Raw genomic sequence first — 17,411 nt, 5'->3', positions numbered from 1 at the left:
TATCTGAAGAATGGGTGATGAGTAAGAGTGCAAAGGCCCCTCCAGCTGTGGTAGTTCTCTTGTCTGGGACGCGGATTGGCGCCTGCGAGACCCTGGAAGCCCACTGCCCTCTCTGCGCCCACCCGCTGGCGCTTGCCGGTTTCCGCGCCCCTCGGCGCTCGCTCGAGGGTGCCTGAGGAAGCCGCGAGCTTAGCCGCCGCGTCGGCGCGCCCGCTGCCCGGCTGGGGCCCCGGCTGCGGGCGCACAAAGCCCCCGGCGCTGACGTCAGGGCCCCTCTCGGCGCGGCCGGCCCCCAGTGCAGGCGGAGCCGCGCCGCGCTCCCACCCCGGCCCGGAGCGAGGACCAGCCGCCAGCCCAGCCGCCCCGCGCAGCCCGCCCGCCCGCGCACGTGCCCGCCGGACCTGCAAACTTGTGCCACCGGCCCTGCCCGGCCCCGAGCAGCCCGAGAGTCTGCGGCCCGCTCCCCGCCCGCCCGTCCCCAGCCATGGGTAAGCCAGCGCGCTGGCCCCGCGCCACGGCCACCGCCCCCTGCCCAGGTGGGGCGCCGCGGGGGCATCTCCGCGCCCCCTCCCCGGCCCGGGCTGGGCGTGGGGGGTGGGCGCGGAGGCTGGAGGTGGGAGGGGTGTGGCGCAGGTGTCCCGAACGCCCAGGTGCGCATCCCCGCCCCGTCCCGGGGGCGTCCCCACCCCGGCGGCGCTCAGGCTGTGCCCAGGGGCGTGAGGCTCGCCAGAGGGGCAGAGCGGGGCCCCCGGGAGGGGGAGCCGGGGGAGTGGACGGAGCGTCCCGGGCTACGATCTCCAGCTTGGTTTTTTGGGGGTGGTGGAGAGTAGCCTCTTGCCCTTTTCTCGGGACGATCTCCTGTCCCCGGAGCTCCCAGCTCCGAGCCCGTTCCGGTCCCACCCTGCCGTGGTCCTGTTCGCCTTCAACCCATCTGAAACAAACAACCCCGTTCCCCAAGCCTCGGGTCTTCCGAGAGCTCATTTGGGAACCAAGACCCTTGAAACCCAGAAGGTGGGAGGGGAGAGGGACAGGATGGGACAGAGGGTGAGTCTCTTTGTCCCCTGTTGCAACTATCAAAATGCGGACTTGGGCGCAGGTGGAGACGGGGTGCCCCGCGGGTTCCAGTGCCGTTGGGGGATCGACTAGTCACGGTTTAAAAGCTGAGCTGTGGAGATTGCAAATCTCCCACCTGGCCCGGGGCGGATATTAGGCGGCTGGAGGATTCTGTCTGTCACCTCCTGACACCTCCGAAATACTGCCGTCAGCAACATGTCGTTAAATGGGGACACTGTATCGCTAGGAAAACTGGTACAGAGTGCGGGGGGGAAATCAACCTGATCCCGCTGCACCCCTGGAAATGTGCCTGGGAAAGGGTGTTCTCTGCCTGCTGTATTATCCTTCTCTAGTGGCAGACAGACTCCAGCCACAAGCGCCACAAAAGCCACAAAGACTGAGGAACCTCTCCGAAGCATTCCTAATGAAGGAGTCAGTGGGTTTAACCATTTGCGGGCCACTGGGGAGAGCTAGGGAATGCCCTGCTCGAGCCCCTAGCCCCCTACCCTACTCGTACGTTCCCTCTGCTGTGAATTGAGTGCAGGGGTAGGGGTGGGAGGGCGGAGGTAATTTTGTATCGATTAACATTTTGGTGAGGGTTAGTAAGGAGGGCCCATTATTTTGCATTTAAAAGGAAGCTCAAAGAATGGCAGAGGTAAACCTTTTTTTTTTCTGTAAATTTACTAGGTGATCAAAATATGAAAGGAAAAAAGTTCCCTTTACCCCCCCCCCCCGCCCCGTGTCATCCAACGGGGCAATTTCTTACCAAAAAGTTAGGGAGGAGCTAGGATAAGATCCTTCTAGAAAGGGCAGAATCATGTGACCTGTATCTCTGATTCCTACGTCTCTTAATGCCCCCACTGAGTAGTCACGGTCTGCAACTGTTTCCGCAATGCTCGGCACAAAGATGTTGAAGTGACACACAAGTGCAGTCTCCAGAAAAGCAGTCATTAATTTTCCTGAAATAAAGTTATTTCTGGTTTTTTGACGCTAGGTATTCGGATTTGCACGGGTCAGAAATTGAGTGTTGAATTACCCCTTGGGGACGGTATTCGCAATGACTTTCACAATACTCTGGGCTTGGGGTGGGGGGAGGGCGGGCTTTATTTTGCAGTAGGTGTGCAAGTGAGATGTGGTTCTCATGAAGCCAGTGCCCACACCGGAGGTCTGTTCTCAAGGAAGTACTTTGTGTCTTGGATAATTGTTGCTTCTCCACTTCAGTTGCCAGTTGATGTTAATTTGTGCATGCCTCACTGGGTCTGGCAGTATCCTTGGTTTTAGTTTTGAGTTTTTACGTTAAAGAAAAAAAAGTCCCCTTCATGCCAGAAAGGAAACATACTGATTTCTTTTGGTCGATTCTTAGTAAATACACCACGGGGCCATGAACTGGTTTTATTTTTCCAGATGTAGTTAATTACCGAACATACTCTTATGAATGTTTTAATTGAAATGATTTAACGTTGGGAAAATTCTGACCATTTGTCCACTGAGCCAGACTTTGGTTCTTGTATCAAGTCACTTCCTTAATGTGGCATCAGTTAATTTACTGGTCAAATGGGTGAGGTTTGTGGAAGCAAGAGCCCCTTTGGACTCCAATTTTAAGGTATTCAAAATATCTAAGTTGACACATGAAATAATGAGCAGTTGTGATGTGTACAGTTTTTTTTTAATGCATCTTAAAAAAACATGTTTTTAAAAGTTATTGCCAATTTATTTATTTTAAGTTGCTTTGTCGAGATAAAATTCACACGCCATGCTGGTCACACATTGAAGTGCACAAAGTCAGTGATTTTTAATATGTTTTCAGCTTTGTTGCTCCCACCACCCAGAAAGAAAGCCTGTATCCATTAGAAATCACTGCCCGCTCACCCTCCCCCGCCAGCCCCTAGCAACCACTGATCTACTTTCTGTCTCTTTGGATTTGCCTATTCTGGACGGTTCATGTAAATGCAATGAGCCGATTGATGTTTGAAGTGTGTTTGCCTTTTCAGTACCTTTGGTGGTTGTGCACAATGGGAAGATGTCGATGTACTGTTTGTATGCAGTACACCACCTAAATGAGTTGGGTTGAAACTAATTATTTCACTGGCTGAAGAGTTCCACATTTGGCCTCTGAGCAAGTGTGCACGCTCACTTGCTCGCTCTCTCCCTCTCTCTGTTACTCTGGTTTTATCCGTTGGAAACTCACATGGCCTAAGAGAATTCTGATGCTGTTACTTTATTCATAGGCCTGAAGACATACCAACGAAATGAATTCCATGCAGTAACCTCTTAGGAGGCATTTGTGGCGTACCCGCCCTGCTTTCATATGGGCCACATATCCGGAGAGAAGTGCTCATTCTGTTTTATGGGTTGCCTCTCATTTCAAATGAAAATGATGTGTGAGATGATCGGATAGAGCCAAACAGCTAAATAACTGTTTTGATCCATTTTGTGATAAGGAAGTTTTTCTGAGGATTAGGAATATAAATGCAGGCAATTTCACTACATAGCATTGTTTTAAAAAAAAAAAACAACTGGTTTAGAGCAGTTCTTTAACTGTAATGTGTGTACAAGTCATCTGGTGATCTTGATCACAGAACAGTTTTTGATTCTTGGGGCCTGGGTGGGGTCTGAGTTTCTGTGTTTCTAGCCAGCTCCTCGTGGTGCTGGTGTTGGTGGTCCCCAGGGCCAGAAAACCGAGGAAAAGCAGAGCGAGCCTGAGGCCTGGGGGCCTGGCCCATCAATTCCCTGAACTTGCTGCGTGATCTTGGGTAAATCATTTTCTTAAGCTCAGTTCACTACACACTAAAAGGATTAAATGAAATTATTTCTTTGGACCCTGACAGATGGAGAAGGTTGTAATTTAGAAAAAAAGGAATGAGAAGGTCATGTGATGCTGGAAAAACAAGAGAAAACAGCTCCCAAATTGTCTAAACGCTATTTGTTGTCATGAAGCCAGCGGCACCGGTATCATTGGCGGTTGCGCTGGATGCCGACATCTCAACTTGCTCACCTAGTAGACTGACAGAGGATGCCATGGGATTCGCCCTCTTTAGGGCCTCCAGCTTTGGCTTCTCCTGCCCTCTTCTCTCTAGAGCTAGCTGCTCCAGAGAGCCTTTCTGGATTCCGTACATGGGGCCCAGGCCACCTTCAGAGGCCAGACTCTGAAGGAAGTGCACACACCGAGGGCCGGTACGTTCAGTGCCCACAGCATTTGGTTTGGGAAGTTTGCTCAGGAGTTCAGGTGCAATTGGAGACAAAGGAATGGTATCCTGGTGAATAGCTGGGCAGGCAGTATTCCCAGAATGTGCTCCCCTCCCTCCTTTTGAATATAAAGATCTAGGCTCACCCTCCGGCCTTGGAGAGGGTGTCTGCCCTTCAAGCCTCGGGATGCAGACTGAAATTTTGAGTCAGCCTCTAGTCCAGTAGCACGGAGCACTGCTGATGACAAACAGGAAGTAATTAATTATTGAGTATATTTTTGCTTCAGCAAAAGCTCTTGCCCAAACCCCTTGACCCCTCCAAGGGATTCATCCTTATCTGCTGTATCCGGGGTCAGGCAGTTAGATGGTTTATGGAAAATGCCAAATCATTAAAAAGTACCACATATGTGTCTTACACATCGTATGTGACGTTAAACATTAATTCATCAGTATTTTGTTGTAAAGTCAAGGTCTTGGCTTTGAGTGTGAGCCCTAATTGAAATTCCTTAACATCTTTCTTATGTATAAATCACTGCCAGAGTTCAGTGGCTTTTGATTTCCCGTTTGATCCTTTGAAAGTCAAGTGAGAACCTAAAGGCAGTCAGAGCCAACCTGTGTGCAGAATCCTTTTGGACCATCTCCTTCACTCCCCTTAAACCTTTAAAATTGTCTTGCAATGCTTCTGGCAACTCTTTTTCCAAGTGACACATCTTTAAGGCTTTTCAAAGCCCATCAGCTTGGTTTTCATAGAAATAAAAACTTGCTTTTGGCACTCATTTTATTCGTTTGTGTAATACCTAATGAAATTTCATAATTATAGTAACAAGAACAACTGGTATAAACAGATTTGGGAGCAAATATACCAGACTCTTCTGAGGTACACAGTTCAGCTGGTGGGAGAACTAGTACACAGATGTGCTGGAGAACAGCCTTCAGAAACCAAGTTGTGTGGGCATTGGGGAGTATGGCTTACAAAAGAAGTGGACAACATGGGGTCATCGGGTGGGTCCATTACGGGAACGTTGGTAAGAACTTCTACTGTATCTTTCAGCCAATATCATCTATTTAATAATTGTAACATGATTTTTTTGGTTACCATTAGCCGGTTTAGTAGTGTTTTTAATATGTCTCCTTTTCTGTTCAAATGTCAAGTTTGTTAGGAGCAAAGATTATTTTACTCATTGTTCTTTCCCAGTGTTCATTCAAATAATTGACATGTTATAGGCACTCCACAATATTTGTTGAAAGGATAAGAGTTTTATTGTATAAAATGCATTTTATTAAGGTTTGTCTACATTATAAATGCATAGATTTCAAGGTATGTAAAATTACATTTATGTGTTACAAACTATGATAAACGAGACAAAATTAAATAGGGCGAATGACATTAATTATTGTTCTTTAATAACATTAACACTTTGAGCACAGATTTGCACAGAATAGCAATTTCAGAGCTTGAAGTCACGAGAAGTAAATTGATTGCTGTAGGCATACACAGACACAAAAACAATTGAAAGAACAGTTTGAATGTTATTTCATTACTTTCTTTTTGCCTTTAGCTTTTTTCCTTTGATGTTATAAAATATTTCCCTCTCTCTGGTGAAAAGTACTTCCTTCTTGTCAGATTTCTGAAGTGCAAAAAACCTTGGAGTGAAACACTCTGTTTCAGTGAAATTCATTATTGCCCTGAGGATTAAAAAGTAACAAGGGTCTTGAGTTTCCATTCTCTCCTTGAGTGGTTGGGTTCAACGAATACCTGTTGCTTTGCCATGCAGCTCGCATGTGCCAGTCTCTTAAGTGTTTGAGTTCCTGTTGCATGCCCATCACCATGAAGGCTCTTGGGAATATAAGACAGCTGTTCACTCAACAAACATTGAGTCCTGCTCAGATGAGCTAGGTACTATGCTAAGTCGTGAAGCAAAAATAAATGAATAAATAAATACATCCGCACATCCATCCATCAATAAATCCATCCATCCATCCAGTCCTATCTTCAGATCACCACAGTCATTTCAGAGATGCAGATAAACAGTTATAACAGAAGTAAGTACAAGGTCCTGTCGATGAGCCAGGTACTGTGCTCAGTCGTGAAACCAAAGTAAATAAGTAAGTAAAAAAATCCATCTATCCATCCATCAATAAATCCATCCATCCATCCTAGTCTTGTCCTCAGATCACCACAGTCATTTCAAAGTTGCAGGTAGACAATTATAATAAAAGTAAATACAAGGTCCTGTCAAATAACCCCCTCTGTCTGAGCCGGGGGGAAGAAGGGTAGGGGGGTATTTCTGAGAGGGATTTTCTCAGCAGGCAGTTATCTTTGATCTCAGTCTTGAAGAATGAGCAGGATATGACAGCGGGCAGGGTCCGGGAGAGGGCATCCCAGGCCCTGTGTACAGATGTGCAAAAGTAGGAGGCATGGCAGAGGCTGCTGCCTGGGAACGGGGAGGAGTTGGGCGTGGCCTGAAGGTGGGGGAGAGGGGAGAGCTGAGCCTAGAAGACAGGCCAGGCCAGGCAGTGAAGAGCCAGGCAAGAACTTGATCATTACCCTGTTGGTCACAAAGAATCACAAAGGGATTTTAAGCAGGGAAGTGACAGCTGGAGAGAAGTGACAATCTACCTGAGGAGATAAAAGAAACCTAGACTTTGTAGCTTGTATGACGCTTCTGGTGGAGACTTGTATTTGAAGTGTGTTGAGAACAGGGTGGAAAGGATTAGGGTACACAGAGGAAGAGAGGAGGAGTGAGCAAGGTTTACTGGTGGGATCCTGCAGAAACTGGCCTGGCCATAGCAGAGAATGGGTGTGGGGGAAATGGGAAAAGTAAGATCGGGGAAAGTCACTGAAAGCTGAATGGAGAGTAACACGTTTTAATTGATTACAAACGGACACACATAGGTGAATCGTACAAGAATAATTTTAATCTTGTCTGTTGCCTCCTCCCTTTGAAAAGCTAAAGTGGCGGAGAAAGGTGAGCCTTTTGGGGATGGAAGGGATCTCTTCTGGCGACTCCAGAGGGGTTAGACATGGACATGGAACCCAGCCCTTGTCTATTTATTTATTTGATTATTAATTTCAAAAGTGTCATTATTTACTCCTTAAATACTTGAAAGAATTCATCAGTGAAGCTTTCTGGGCCTAGAGTTTTCTTCACGGAAATGTTTTAAATTATGAATTCTGTTTCTTTAACCGAGGTATTACTATTCAGGTTTCTAATTTCTCTGTTTTAGTTTTGATAAGTTGTGTTTTTCAAGGACTTTTTCATTTTATTTAAGTTATTAACTTTATTGACATAAAGTTGTTCATAATATTTTTGTATTTATTTAATCTTGTTGTCTGTAGGATCTGTAGTGAGGTTCTCCTGTTCAACATTCCTAGTGAGGTAGATAATTTGTAGTCTCTTTATTTTTCTTGATCAATCTTGGTCATTTATTTTAAAATTTAGTAGGTTGATACTTACATGTGATAGGTGAGCTGATCACTTAATTGAAAAAGAGTACATTTTCTAGTAATCAGAAAACAGGATTTTAACGCCTAGAAGTAAAAATTGCTTACTTGGTTAGAAATAAAATCTGCCAAAGGAAAAAGCACTTAAACCTGATGTTTTGAATTTTACTCTTAATGGCTGTATAACTTGGATATTTGAACTTGGTTGGACAAGATCTATTGTAAACATTCTTGAGCTAGAGTTATTGCTTAGTATCAGCTTGTGCATTTGTTTTCTGTAGGACTGTTAAATTCTACAGAGTTTCTTCTCTGGAGCAACTGGAGACAGATACTGAAATGAAAGAAGTCTCCTTTTCTTACTGTTCAGAAAGTATGCTTTTAGATCAGGGTTTCTCAACTTCAGCACTTTTGACATTTGAGGCTGGGTGATTCTTGACCGTGAGGGGCTGCCCTGTGCACTGTAGGGTGTTTAGCAGCATCCCTGGCCTCCACCCACTGCACATCAGTAACACCCCCCTAGTTGTGACACCAAAAATGCCTCCAGATGTTGCCAAATAACAACTATGGGGGAGCAAAATCACCCCATATTGGGAACCACTGCTTTATAGTAAGAGGGACTGAAAACCTTTTGTGTTCCAGAATATTATAAAATCTGACTAGTGGCATCATGAAGACTTTTTTTTTTTTTTTAGTTAATCACTGAAGACTTGTTTGACCACAGCTACAGAATGAAAAAAAAAATTGCTGGTTAAAAAGATGTTATCCTTCCAAAAGGGATATTTGATTTTTCTAGCTGAAGGAAGTTTTGTTGTTGTTGCTGTTTTTTTTTTTTTTTACCATCACCGGAGAATCTGGAGATATAACAAGGAGCCTTGCAGACCACGTAATCCACTCTTTCTTTGGAGTAAAATGGCGCTTAAACTAACTCATCAGTGAGAGCAAGCACCTCTAGGAGTAGAGAGTGTCTGGCTTTCCTCAAACACTTGTTCTGATGTCTGAGGTGCTTTATCTCTGAAAGAACTGAATCTATGTGAAGTTCCTTTTGTTTCCAGTAATTGTTTTCATCATCTTTTGTTGTCTTCATTAAGTAGAAAGGCATCAAGGATCTAGTCCCATTGCTTAACATCCTTAATTACCTTGATCGCCTTTCCAAATTTAGAATTCATCTCCTTAACTATAATTAAATCTACCTAGATTAAGCCTTTAAGGCAACGCCCTGCATATTCTGTTTCATCTGACTTGATTATATTTTCCCGTGTGTTTGAGAGATGCAGGAGTTGTAAGAGAAGGGACTGATTTTCCCCCTTGTTGCTCACAGAGATCCTTTTTTGAACAGCCATTCATCCCCCTGCTCACCCCCCTCCTTAACTCCTCCCAGATGGAGACCTTAAGTTGGTGATTTTCGAGAGATCTGAGCATACTTGCTAAATAGTTCTAGAGTAGAGAGGCCGGGAACGTTGGAAGTGAGGGTTAGAAGGGGCCGGCAAAAGCTGCCATTTTGTATGTGTATCAGGTCTTGCTTTTAGGTAGAGGAATGTGTTTCACGACTTCCTGAAAAGGATGTTTAAATGGAGGCTTTTAAAATGGCAGCTTGAATTTGGGCATCTGTTCCTTCCCACAATGAGCAGCCCTTCATTTTCTATTTTCCTTTCCATTTTCTTATGCGGCGTATTCTGACAGTATCCATGCTTAAGTGAAGCGGAATTCAGAACATTAAAGAGATGAATTTTCATTCCATGAATTACTATCATTTTGCAAAGCCACTATCCTGGATTACCAGGAACTGTATCAAGCTCTATTACATAATGATATTTTATCGCACTTATTTTTAGATGTTTTGTAAGAGGCACAAATATTCAAAAGTCAGTTTCCAATTTGGTATTGAAGTATAATATATACATAAAAAGTGGGCAAATCACAAGCTTCCAGCTTGATAAATTTTTGCAAACTTAACCAGTACACAGATTAAGTAGTGGAGTATTACCAGCCCCTCAGAAATCCCCTGCGGGCTTTCTTTCAGGCACCCCGACCGAGGGTAATCGCTCCTAATTTCTGCCAACGTAGTTTTGCCAGTTTGTGTACTTTATACAAATGGAATCATACAGTACGAACTTTTTTTGGTCTGGTAACTTTTGATCAACATTAGTGATATTATTCTAAAACTCAGTGATGTTTTCCGTCCAGAAAATAGACGTGCTTCTAAACCATCATGGTTAAAATCATTTTCGAAATACCATCATGCGTAGCGCTGCTTTAGGGAGTGCATAAACCACTGGCTTCTGCCCTCTGTTCTAAGTAGGAAACATGGACACAGCAGGTGTGAGGAGGACTTTGGAAGTAATGGATGGGAGCTGGGTACATGGAAAACGTGCATACAGCTGAAGGGATGACAAAGATAAGGTATCCCATTAGGCACCTTGGACGTGGAAAGTACATCACCAAGGGTTTTGAATAAAGAGGAAGTTGTAGGTGGTGTGTGTTTACTCAGGATGTTACCAGCGTGAATATTTTCTGGCTTCAGGGTATAAGGATAGAATAGGCGTTAAGACCTCCCCCCAGTTAGTTCCCTGAAGAAGACAGAGTTTTAGGAACTGTCTGAATTAACAGTAGTTAGCGAGCTGTTGGCTAGTGGCTGTGCCAAGTGGAGTGCAGGTCTGGAAAAAGGGTTGAAGGCCTGGGATGATTTTGGTTTATTATCCTGAGAACGTTTAGAAATAGATACACAACTGTTTTGGCCAAATTAACTTTTCTTCTTGCATTATTTGGACTTAGTAATACCCTGCCTTCATTCCTTCAGTGGGGAATTTTGTCATTTTATCGACTGAAGTAGTGATAGAGTTAGCAAACTGAATGCTTTGTCATCACACAGAGCTGGCTTTAAAGTGTATAGAGTCACCACTGCTTCCTCACTCCTGGGGTCAACTTATACTTGAACCGGGAGTATCTGAGCATTGTAGTTTCTCCAGATCTTCTCCAGCATTTGGTATTGTCACAGTTTAAACATTTTCAAAAATCTTATAGGTGTGAAGTGGTGTTTCATTGTTTTTTATGTTGAATTTCCCTAGAGAGGTTGAAACTTTGGGGTAGGTTATTGGCCATATGGCTTTTCTCTTTTATTTGTATCCTTTTATTTTTTTCCTCTCAATTTGTGGTGATTCTTTATACATTCTGGATACTAACCCTTAGTTAAAAATGTTGTCAGTATCATGTTCCTCTCTGTGGCTGATCTTTTACCTCTGTTGAACACATCTTTTGTTGTGCTGAATATTTTTTTTTATCATACTAAAGCCCTAATTATCAGTCTTTTTCTTTATTGTTTCATTTGAACCTTTTATTGTTGCCTTGTTTGAAAATTCTTCCTGTCTCCAAGGTCAGGAAGATATTCATTTGTATTCTAAAGTTTCTTTTTAAGCATGTCTTTTCCCCCCAGTCTTTATTCCATGGAGATTTTAAGTTTTGGATACAGTATGAGGTAGAAATCGATTTCTGTTTTACAACTGCTATACAGAAACCACCACATACTGAATAGTTTATTCTTTCCTCACTGATCTGGATATAATATGATCTCTCATGTATTCCATTTCTCTGCTGTACCTGTGTGTACATCTCTGGACTCCATTGCTGTTCATCTGGTCTACTCTGTCAACCATGAGCAAAGACTGCACTGTCCTAAGCAGTAGAGATTTAAAATGAGCCTGGATAGTCTCCTAGGAGAAGGTTTCTTCTCTTGTTCTTCTTTAAAAGAGTCTGAGATGTTCTTCGTTTTTTGCTTTTAGAATCAGCCTTTCATGTTCCACAAGCATCCGTGTTAGGACTTTGAGTGGGATTACCATGAATTTACAGAATAATTGTCATGATAGTTAGCGTGTTCACTGTATTGAATCTTCCATTCGAATACATGGTATATCTTTTCAGACAATTAGATCTTCTTTTACATCCCTCAATAATGTTTCTGCACACCTTTAAAAATATATATGGAAGGTGCCTTATAGTTTCTACGTCTGTTCTGAAAAGAAAAACTCAGTCAGTCGAGGTCAAAACCATTTCCATGGGATGTCATGGTTTCCTCGCACAGACCTGTGACAAATTGCAGCTGAATGTGAAAACTGGTTCGGATTCATACAGAAGCTGCAGGCGAAGCTGGTTCTGCGTCATCACCCACCAGCCTGGTCATGAGAAGTGCAGTGAGGTCTCCTGACTGCAACCAACCCTAGATACATTCTAATCAGACAAGAAAATCCAGCCCTCGATATGTCAAACTGAGATTTCTTCTAAAAGAAAAATATGACCCTATCTACTCCATTACAGAGACCAAGTTTACATTCAAAATGCAGACTCTCAGTTGAAAGAGAAAGAAAGCAAGCCAATTTTCCACTCGTCTAAGAGCCGTTCAGCTAAGGTAACCCTCGAATCATTTAAATGCGCCTCTTGGGGAGGTCACTCACGAAAATGATCTTTTCTCAGTCGATTCAAAATTCCTGGGTTTCCCGAAGTAGTTTCATGGAAAATTTTTCCTGGAATATTTTTCCGTAGCTGCTCACCCTGCCAGGGGGGAAGCCAGCCCTGGGCTGGCGTGCGAACTTCATTTATTCGGGAAAGCGGTTTATTCAGCTGTCAAGTGAGATTACATGTGTGGCTGTTCCCCATCACTTCACAGGACTATTCTTAGTCCTCCGCAAGCCCTCAGACTTTTGTTTATTTATTCGGAGGCAACAGAAATCACAAATGTAATTCTCCTAAAATGTAATGTAAATTCTCCTAGAACAAATCTTTGGAGATGCAGTTTTTAATAGAGGCCAGCCCCCACGACACGGCCCCCACCCCAGACACAGACTTCCATACATTTAGATTTGAGTAATCTGGAAAGGCCTCAGTCATTAAGAATCCGTTCTTAAAATTCACTTCTTTTTGTTACTTGTCTTTGTCTTGGAGTGGTCTCTCATCGTAGAAACTCTCACATTTAAAACTGAAGTCTAAATTTGGACCTGAAAGTCAAGTTCTTTTTATTTTTTATCATCTTATTTTAGCTTTGGGGGATTTGAGCCAAAATGGCGGGATTTCTACTTGGTGATGGACTTCTAGTTTCCTCCGCCTAACATGATGAGTGAGGTATCTTTAAAAAGAAATGGAAAACTTCTGACCAGTGTAACTGTGCTGTAGTGCAGGTTGTTGGTCAGAAACTTCTGCTTGTTTGGGGGCTGGAAGATGTGGGCCTTCCCACCTGGGCGGGCTCTTAACTCACATGCCCAGAGGCAGTATTTGCAAAGTCAGGTGCTCACTCCTGCAAGGACTGGTGAGAAATGGAGGCTTCCGATTCTTCAAGAAGCAACCATAAGTAATATTTTTTGTTTGAAGAAGAGTTTATCAGACGAGTGATTCTCCACTAGGGTCTATTTTGCGCCCCAGGGGACAGCAGGTGATGTCTGGAGACGTTTTTGATTCTTATAGCTTGGATCGTGGCAGAGTGTGCTACTGGTATCTAGTGGATAGAGGCCAGAGATGCTGTTCAACATCCTATGATACCCAGAACCCACCCCTCCGCAAGCACATAGTCACCTGGCCCCTATGTCAAGAGGGCCAAGGTTGGAAAACACTTCGATTGACCTTTTGAAGTCTCGACAGATAGTCCTTGCAAATCTTTAAAGCACATAGCCTGTGGGAAGGTTTGGCATTTGGCCTGAATTAGAGCATGAGATTCTAGACACCAAAGAAAGGGACCCAGGTGTAGAAGGAGTTGCCGACTTCAGAAGGTGCCTTTCGGAAGATGAGCCTTCAGGACAAGCCTCTCTCTGAGGCGGACAGCCCTAGTCCTGGAGGTCACTAATTACTGCTGCCAGTGTGTACCTACTTGTTTAATCCAGATGAGATCCACTGAACTCTTACCACAGACGAGGCGTTTTTTCCGATAAGAAGAATGAAACAAATGATTGCATGTATGATCTAAAACTGAATCATAATCAACTTCAGAAAATTCTTTTTACCTGGAAGGTTTTATTATTTCAGCCTCTTTCTAGCAAACTCTCAAATATTCCTGTAATAAAAGGAGATCGTGTAGAACATTGTGGTGAACCTCTGCCATTTGATTTCAAGCAATAGATTTAACCTTTTTATTTTCTTCGAAGAGCTGCTAATGAACACTACGATGGCTGGGTTAAGTGTTACATTTCCCTGATACTCCCCAGCATTGGTGAAGATACTGAGTTGAGACACATGAAATAGACACTATCTGGCCATGGGAGGGCATCCAATATGGCGTTTTCATACGTGGCTAGAGCCTCATTCTCATGAGTCTTCAATGGGCACTGGCTTTGGCGTCTAAACCCCAAACCTAGGGTTTCCCTCACAGATCCTTAAGAACCAAAGAATGCTGTCCTTTAGCAACTCTTTTGGTGAAGCAAAGGATTACTTCCCCAGTCTATCTACTATGTAAGTGTGGATTTGTGTGCTGTGTTCTCTCCAGGTGTGTGGTACACCTGTCTGGGCAACTGCTAAGAAGGAAACGGATGAAACTCTCTAGTTACATTCGGTTTGTTACTTCACTCATATTTAAAGAATGCTTGACAGGTCATTATTGGCACAGAAAATTAACTGTAGCTTCTCTTTGTAGGGACATTTCTCCTTCATATTTTTAGTTGAAATTGATAAAAATATGGTCATTTCCAGCTAAGCATCAAGTTTTTATCTCTGTACAGTTGAATTATTCTTAAACAGATTTCTATTTCTATCTGACTCAGAATTTTCAATCCATGCCCCTTTTACATCTTTGTGAGAAAAATCCAGTATCATTTCACATACTAAGTCTTCTATACAGGTTGTTTGGAAGTCTTATTCTTTTGTAATTTTTCACTGCTTAACATTCATGAACATTACTTGAAGTAAATACAAAGTTGTTCTTTGAGGATGAAATTGAGAACAGAGAAATCCGTATCTTTGTTTCCTAGAATTAAGAATTTATCCCGGAGGGGAGTGGTAAATTGGGAGTTTGGGATTAGCAGATACAAATTACTATATACAGACTAGATAAACATCCAGGTCCTAAGGTACAGCACAAGGAAAACTATATTCAATAGCTCGTAATAATCTATAATGAAAAATAATGTAAATGTATAACTGAATCACTTTGCTGTACACCAGAAACAAACACAACTTTCTAAATCAACTCCAGTTTGATTTAAAAAAATCTATCCTAATATGAAACAGCAAGTAATCAGGACCCTCTTTATTGTAGTACTTATCCTTATATTTGAAAGCAGGTATCTGTTCATGAAAATATTATCAGACAAAAACCACAGAGCCACATATTGGCCAGTCAAGAAACTCCCCCTTTCCTGTCTCCCACCCCTGCCTCTAGTCCATTTGCCTGATCCCTCTTTGTGATGTCCGCCATATTGAAATCTCCATGGTAAAAGGTCTAGCCTCTCTGGGCCCACCCCTGAAGTTGAAGAAGGGTTAGATGGCTTCTCCAAATGAGTAAACCAAGGGAGTTGAGACGTTAGGGAAGTGAGTGACCATGAAGGAAAGAAAGATCGGCCCCACTGTAGCTCATCAGCCCGGGCAACTGGGAGTTGTCTGTACTTCCGTTCCCATGAGGAAGTGTCTCTGTAATGTCACCGAGAAGGTCTACTGCTTTGTCATTGTCACAGTCAGCTGCCGCAGTGCCTGGAGAGAAAGAAGACGGCTCCAGCTGAGCCCAAGCTCTGAACGTCCACGGTAGTTACTTGCTGCGATGTCGCTGCTTTTGTTGCTGTCCTTGGGGGCATTTTGTGAGACACAGCTTCTTTGACCAGCCTGCTTCCCAGTGTGCATTGTGCCTATTCATTGCCCAAGTGCAGTTGTAAGTACGAGAACCATGGTGGTGAATGAGAGAGTCCTTGGCCTTGAGGACGAGCCCGCAGTCTGGTGGGAGACGTGTACCTCCCACCAGAGCAGGAGAGCTACGATAAGATGAAAAGAGAAGAACAGAAAGGTGTTCAAAAAAGCGCTTTCTTCTGGTGGTAGAGTGGTGCCAGTGCTGGTCTGTTTCTCCCGCCTGTATTACCATGTAGGGGACCTTTCTTCTTTGACCAAGCAGCTGGCTACTTTCATGACAGTAAGGAACACATTTCAGATTTCGTTAGAGTTGAATGTCGCTGCTTTTGCAAGTGAACAGCCTGCCGAACACATACTCAGCTGGGGAGAATCAGACCTTCGCAAAAGGGCATTTTCTGAATGTCACAAATGATCATCGGCAGTTGAATGCCATCAGGGACAAAATAGAGACGGTTGGTAATCAAGCGGATCAGAAGCACAGGTTGCATCACCAAATAAACCGTAAATGATGTCAGTAACTGTAATAACATAACGGACCATCATCAGAACGTGACACTTCTTTCTTCAGAAGCCTGATGACACCATCACGGGAACCTGCATGTTAATTAAGGCATTGCTTGAATGTTCGACAAAGTCTCATCTCTTATATAGTGTAGTCTTAAACTGAATGCTTCACTTAATTGTGCCTATCATTTTATTACCTATGAAAACTTATCTTTAGGGTAGAGGAGATAGGGTATATGTTATCGTTGCCATGGTGACTTTGTACTTAAAATGATAGGCTGTGCTTCCTTGGTTTAAAAATACCTACAGTTTGATGGCTGTAGAAATCTCTACGAGTCATTTGCTCACGTCCAGTGAGTCACTCCTTGTTTAACTGGCATTTCCGAAAGTAACTTGATCTCAGTTGTCTTGAGAAACTCCAGAGGTTATTACTCCAAAGCACTAACGGTATTTTTTAAATTGCCACTGTTAAAAAAATTTGAATATCTAAAAATAGCTTCTATGTGTCCTGGCCAGGTTTACCTGAGCAAAACAGCCTTACCGGAGCGTGGGGTGGGGAATTGAGGGCCCAGGGGACGGACTGCACGTGGGCGCGGTCTGGGCTGTCTTCAGTCAGCGGCTGTCTTTGAGGCCACGTGCCCACTTTTCTCCTGAGTCCCTTCAACGCTGGATTTGAATGTTTCAGTTGATTTCTGTCTTCCCTCTGCTGTCACAGAGATCCCCTGACAGCCAATCTGCTGCCTGATTATTTTGCTTGTTTTTTAAAAGATGGCATCTCTTTAAAACACACACACGCACAAATTCATAAACGAATATGTGTTCTTTGTAAACTAACTTAAGCATTGCAGAAAGCCGCGGTGGAAGGGTGCCCAGGAGTTTTGTGGTAGCTGTTGACCACTCAGAGTCTTTATACATGACTGTTTTGTAAATGATGGAAGCTTCCAGAGCATTTCAAATCCTGGGTAAGTGGGGAGTAACAATAGATGTAGATGCATCTGTGTGTAACTTGCATTCTGTATCCTCCCGGGTGATATAAATATGTGCCTGCTCTCCCCCTCCTCTTTTTTAAATATCCTTTCCAAAACCTTGGGGGCAGCGTGGGAAAGAGTCCTGCTTCAACTGTGAGCCATGCTTTCATCCATCTCCGCCTGTCCAGAAATCCTTCATTGGCAGAGTGTGTTTATTTCTGTATTAGCATCTCTCCTTTTTTGAGGCCTCAATTAAGTGCCCTTGGTCACTGAGAAAATATAATTGTAGTTTAAAGCCTGGTGAGGCAGGTCTAGAGGCGGCTGCCTTAGATGCCTTGCCTGCTCTGTGCCCCCAGCTGCATCCCGCCCCTGAGGTTGGGCCTGAGCAGCTGAAAATCCCGCTGGGCCTTTCAGAGCCCCTTTGGGGACATTTCAGTGGCAGATGCA

At 43.8% G+C, this 17,411-nt stretch overlaps 1 protein-coding gene across 1 annotated transcript in view; it reads left to right on the top strand.

Moving 5' to 3' along the window:
- Positions 1 to 327: 327 nt before the first annotated feature.
- The window catches only part of GPM6B (glycoprotein M6B), a 138,489-nt gene continuing 121,405 nt past the window's right edge, over positions 328 to 17,411 (top strand). Inside the window, exon 1 of the mRNA XM_072956381.1 lies at positions 328 to 488. Coding sequence (XP_072812482.1) covers positions 485 to 488 — 4 coding nt within the window. The 5' untranslated portion in view covers positions 328 to 484. The remainder of the gene's footprint in view (positions 489 to 17,411) is intronic.

The sequence above is a fragment of the Vicugna pacos genome, chromosome X, assembly GCF_048564905.1.
Source record: "Vicugna pacos chromosome X, VicPac4, whole genome shotgun sequence".
In the NCBI taxonomy this organism is placed as follows: domain Eukaryota; kingdom Metazoa; phylum Chordata; class Mammalia; order Artiodactyla; family Camelidae; genus Vicugna; species Vicugna pacos.
Note: the sequence above shows the minus strand (reverse complement) of the source record. Positions and strands in the feature narration are given on the sequence as shown.